At 40.2% G+C, this 6,000-nt stretch overlaps 1 protein-coding gene across 1 annotated transcript in view; it reads left to right on the top strand.

Moving 5' to 3' along the window:
• The first annotated feature begins 329 nt into the window (after window positions 1–329).
• The window catches only part of LOC135518482 (collagen alpha-1(XI) chain-like), a 31,753-nt gene continuing 26,082 nt past the window's right edge, over window positions 330–6,000 (top strand). Inside the window, exons 1-2 of the mRNA XM_064943654.1 lie at window positions 330–351; window positions 495–659. Of these exons, the coding sequence (XP_064799726.1) occupies window positions 330–351; window positions 495–659 (187 nt within the window). The remainder of the gene's footprint in view (window positions 352–494; window positions 660–6,000) is intronic.

Raw genomic sequence — 6,000 nt, 5'->3', positions numbered from 1 at the left:
GACATGTAGACAGGGGAGACAGGGGGACATGTAGACAGGGGAGACAGGGGGATATGTAGACAGGGGAGACAGGGGGATATGTAGACAGCAGAGAGAGGGGGATATGTAGACAGGAGAGAGAGGGGTATATGTAGACAGGAGAGAGAAGGGGATATGTAGACAGGGGAGACATGTAGCCAGGGGGCCAATACATCTGTCTATGTTCAATTATTTGAAGTCCTTCCTCATTAGGTTATCACCAGAATGGAAGTATTCAGTAGACAAATTCGGTAACACTTTATAGATGGTTGACTGGATTAAATGTGAATTCTTTTGAAGGCTATAAAGCCATGTTCATGAATCACAGGTTCGGTATGATGTGACTTACATTTTGTGTAAATGCAATAGATTACGGTTGCTTGACATTCTAACCGTTGAAACAAAGATTTTATGTTGCTTTGTGAAGTTCTGGTCAGATTGTAAATTGTGGTGTATCTTCTCTCTCTCTCCAACAGCTGAACCAGTGGACGTGCTTAAAGTATTAGACTTTCACAGTTCCCCAGAAGGAGTTAGGAAAACATCAGGATTTTGCACAAACCGAAGAGCATCTCAGCCAGACACAGCCTACAGAGTTGGAAAGCAAGCCCAGATCAGTGCCCCCACCAAGCAGCTTTTCCCAGGTAAGACAAACCATGTTTATCCATCCCTCCGTTCCCCTCCACCCTCTCTCTGTTTTACCCCATATAGTTTAACACCAATCCCCAGAGAGAGAGAATCTGGCTGAAAGAACTAGCTAGTTTAAAACCAACCCTAGAGAGAGAGAATCTGGCTGAGAGAACTAGCTAGTTTAAAACCAACCCTATAGAGAGAGAATCTGGCTGAGAGAACTAGATAGTTTACCACCAACTCTAGAGAGAGAGAATCTGGCTGAGAGAACTAGCTAGTTTAAAACCAACCCTATAGAGAGAGAATCTGGCTGAGAGAACTAGATAGTTTACCACCAACTCTAGAGAGAGAGAATCTGGCTGAGAGAACTAGCTAGTTTAAAACCAACCCTATAGAGAGAGAATCTGGCTGAGAGAACTAGCTAGTTTAAAACCAACCCTAGAGAGAGAGAATCTGGCTGAAAGAACTAGCTAGTTTAAAACCAACCCTATAGAGAGAGAATCTGGCTGAGAGAACTAGCTAGTTTAAAACCAACCCTAGAGAGAGAGAATCTGGCTGAGAGAACTAGCTAGTTTAAAACCAACCCTAGAGAGAGAGAATCTGCCTGAGAGAACTAGCTAGTCAAACACCAACACACAGAGAGAATCTGGCTGAGAGAACTAGCTAGTTTAAAACCAACCCTATAGAGAGAGAATCTGGCTGAGAGAACTAGCTAGTTTAAAACCAACCCTAGAGAGAGAGAATCTGGCTGAGATAACTAGCTAGTTTAAAACCAACCCTAGAGAGAGAGAATCTGCCTGAGAGAACTAGCTAGTCAAACACCAACACACAGAGAGAATCTGGCTGAGAGAACTAGCTAGTCTAACACCAACCCCAGAGAGAGAGAATCTGGCTGAGAGAACTAGCTAGTCTAACACCAACCCCAGAGAGAGAGAATCTGGCTGAGAGAACTACCTAGTCTAACACCAACCCCAGAGAGAGAGAATCTGGCTGAGAGAACTAGCTAGTCAAACACCAACCCCAGAGAGAGAGAGGATCTGGCTGAAAGAACTAGCTAGTTTAAAACCAACCCCAGAGAGAGAGAATCTGGCTGAGAGAACTAGCTAGTCTAACACCAACCCCAGAGAGAGAGAATCTGGCTGAGAGAACTAGCTAGTCTAACACCAACCCCAGAGAGAGAGAGGATCTGGCTGAGAGAACTAGCTAGTCTAACACCAACCCCAGAGAGAGAGAGGATCTGGCTGAGAGAACTAGCTAGTTTAACACCAACCCCAGAGAGAGAGAGGATCTGGCTGAGAGGGAAGGCTTGAGTGGAATGAAACAAATGAACTCAATGGCCGTCATGTTGAAATAGTAAACGATTGTTATGAGTCTGGATGATGCACCAGAGTTGTTTCAGGTGTTTTATGTGAGACAGTAGATACTGACTTATTTCATGTGGGTGTTAAAACCCAAGTTTGACTCATTCTGTCATGATCGTCGTATGGAATGGACCAAAGTGCATCGTGGTGAGCGTACATTTCTCTTTATCATAAATGTCGTCAACAAAAAACGACCGTGACGCTTACTAGGGCTATAGTGCGACTAACAAAGTCAACTACCCACAAATAAGGTGGGAAAAACAGGCTGCCAACGATAGACAGCTGTCTCTGATTGGGAACCATACCCGGTCAAAACAGACAAATACAAAACATAGAATGCCCACCAAACATCACACCCTGACCTAACCAAATAGAGAAATAAAGCATCTCTCTAAGGTCAGGGCGTGACACATTCATAGATCTGTTTAGTTGGACTAACTCATGTCCTAATGTCCTCTTAAAATTTTGTAGGATATTTTTAGAAATTGTATTCCTCTTTGGCACAACCTTTTCAAATCGCTAATGGAGAATTGTTTGTGTTTAAATAAACTCAGGAAAAGTGTCAATAAATCTATTTTAATGTTCAGACATTGGTTGCCCCCAAATTGGCTCTTCTGAAAGGAAAATTTTACTCTAAATACGAGAGATTTTACACGTTCAATATCATTGCCCTAAAAGGTATATCATTGTCATCAAGCCTGGAAATGTATGTACGTGGATAAAGTAGTATACGATTATCTCAGGTCCCGTGTGGCTTAGTTGGTAGAGTGTGATGCTTGTAACACCAGGGTTGTGGGTTTGTATTCCCTCTGGAGTGAATAAATGATTAGTTTAGATCTATCTGGATGCTTGAAAGACTGTAAACATGGGGTAGTTGCAGAATAAATTAGACCTTAAACACACAAAAAAAACACAAACACTATGTGTGTCTATAGGAAGCTGAATGCGATTGTGTAAATGTAAAGGGTAACTGAATTGAAAAGTTCTCACCTGTGATTTCTGTTTTTGTTACTCAATAATACACATCTTATGATTGAATCAGTTACATCTTATGATTCAATCAGTTACATCTTATGATTCAATCAGTCACATCTTATGATTGAATCAGTCACATCTTATGATTGAATCAGTTACATCTTATGATTGAATCAGTCACATCTTATGATTGAATCAGTTACAGCTTATGATTGAATCAGTCACATCTTATGATTGAATCAGTTACATCTTATGATTGAATCAGTCACATCTTATGATTGAATCAGTTACATCTTATGATTGAATCAGTTACATCTTATGATTGAATCAGTTACATCTTATGATTGAATCAGTTACATCTTATGATTGAATCAGTTACAGCTTATGATTGAATCAGTTCCCTGTAATTCTAACCTGATCTAACATGTGTTTTGTGCATTGTGTAGGGGGGGTATTACTGTATCTGTGTAATTCTAACCTGATCTAACATGTGTTTTGTGCATTGTGTAGGGGGGGGTATTACTGTATCTGTGTAATTCTAACCTGATCTAACATGTGTTTTGTGCATTGTGTAGGGGGGTATTACTGTATCTGTGTAATTCTAACCTGATCTAACATGTGTTTTGTGCATTGTGTAGGGGGGGGGGGGTATTACTGTATCTGTGTAATTCTAACCTGATCTAACATGTGTTTTGTGCATTGTGTAGGGGGGTATTACTGTATCTGTGTAATTCTAACCTGATCTAACATGTGTTTTGTGCATTGTGTAGGGGGGTATTACTGTATCTGTGTAATTCTAACCTGATCTAACATGTGTTTTGTGCATTGTGTAGGGGGGGGGGGGTATTACTGTATCTGTGTAATTCTAACCTGATCTAACATGTGTTTTGTGCATTGTGTAGGGGGGTATTACTGTATCTGTGTAATTCTAACCTGATCTAACATGTGTTTTGTGCATTGTGTAGGGGGGTATTATTGTATCTGTGTAATTCTAACCTGGTCTAACATGTGTTTTGTGCATTGTGTAGGGGGTATTACTGTATCTGTGTAATTCTAACCTGATCTAACATGTGTTTTGTGCATTGTGTAGGGGGGTATTACTGTATCTGTGTAATTCTAACCTGATCTAACCTGCGTTTTGTGCATTGTGTAGGGGGGGTATTACTGTATCTGTGTAATTCTAACCTGATCTAACATGTGTTTTGTGCATTGTGTAGGGGGGGGGGTATTACTGTATCTGTGTAATTCTAACCTGATCTAACATGTGATCTAACATGTGTTTTATGCATTGTGTAGGGGGGGTATTACTGTATCTGTGTAATTCTAACCTGATCTAACATGTGTTTTGTGCATTGTGTAGGGGGGGTATTATTGTATCTGTGTAATTCTAACCTGGTCTAACATGTGTTTTGTGCATTGTGTAGGGGGGGTATTACTGTATCTGTGTAATTCTAACCTGATCTAACATGTGTTTTGTGCATTGTGTAGGGGGGGTATTACTGTATCTGTGTAATTCTAACCTGATCTAACCTGCGTTTTGTGCATTGTGTAGGGGGTATTACTGTATCTGTGTAATTCTAACCTGATCTAACATGTGTTTTGTGCATTGTGTAGGGGGTATTACTGTATCTGTGTAATTCTAACCTGATCTAACATGTGATCTAACATGTGTTTTATGCATTGTGTAGGGGGGGTATTACTGTATCTGTGTAATTCTAACCTGATCTAACATGTGTTTTGTGCATTGTGTAGGGGGGGTATTACTGTATCTGTGTAATTCTAACCTGATCTAACATGTGTTTTGTGCATTGTGTAGGGGGGTATTACTGTATCTGTGTAATTCTAACCTGATCTAACATGTGTTTTATGGATTGTGTAGGGGGGGTATTACTGTATCTGTGTAATTCTAACCTGATCTAACATGTGTTTTGTGCATTGTGTAGGGGGAGTATTACTGTATCTGTGTAATTCTAACCTGATCTAACCTGCGTTTTGTGCATTGTGTAGGGGGGGTATTACTGTATCTGTGTAATTCTAACCTGATCTAACATGTGTTTTATGCATTGTGTAGGGGGGGGGGTATTACTGTATCTGTGTAATTCTAACCTGATCTAACATGTGTCTTGTGCATTGTGTAGGGGGGGTATTACTGTATCTGTGTAATTCTAACCTGATCTAACATGTGTTTTGTGCATTGTGTAGGGGGGGTATTACTGTATCTGTGTAATTCTAACCTGATCTAACATGTGTCTTGTGCATTGTGTAGGGGGGGTATTACTGTATCTGTGTAATTCTAACCTGATCTAACATGTGTTTTGTGCATTGTGTAGGGGGGGTATTACTGTATCTGTGTAATTCTAACCTGATCTAACATGTGTTTTATGCATTGTGTAGGGGGGGGGGGGTATTACTGTATCTGTGTAATTCTAACCTGATCTAACATGTGTTTTATGCATTGTGTAGGGGGGGTATTACTGTATCTGTGTAATTCTAACCTGATCTAACATGTGCTTTGTGCATTGTGTAGGGGGGGTATTACTGTATCTGTGTAATTCTAACCTGATCTAACATGTGTTTTATGGATTGTGTAGGGGGGGTATTACTGTATCTGTGTAATTCTAACCTGATCTAACATGTGTTTTGTGCATTGTGTAGGGGGAGTATTACTGTATCTGTGTAATTCTAACCTGATCTAACATGTGATCTAACATGTGTTTTATGCATTGTGTAGGGGGGGGGGGTATTACTGTATCTGTGTAATTCTAACCTGATCTAACATGTGTTTCATGCATTGTGTAGGGGGGGCATTACTGTATCTGTGTAATTCTAACCTGATCTAACATGTGTTTTGTGCATTGTGTAGGGGGGGGGTATTACTGTATCTGTGTAATTCTAACCTGATCTAACATGTGATCTAACATGTGTTTTATGCATTGTGTAGGGGGGGGTATTACTGTATCTGTGTAATTCTAACCTGATCTAACATGTGTTTTATGCATTGTGTAGGGGGGTATTACTG

Source organism: Oncorhynchus masou, chromosome 28, assembly GCF_036934945.1.
Source record: "Oncorhynchus masou masou isolate Uvic2021 chromosome 28, UVic_Omas_1.1, whole genome shotgun sequence".
In the NCBI taxonomy this organism is placed as follows: Eukaryota; Metazoa; Chordata; class Actinopteri; order Salmoniformes; family Salmonidae; genus Oncorhynchus; species Oncorhynchus masou.
Note: the sequence above shows the minus strand (reverse complement) of the source record. Positions and strands in the feature narration are given on the sequence as shown.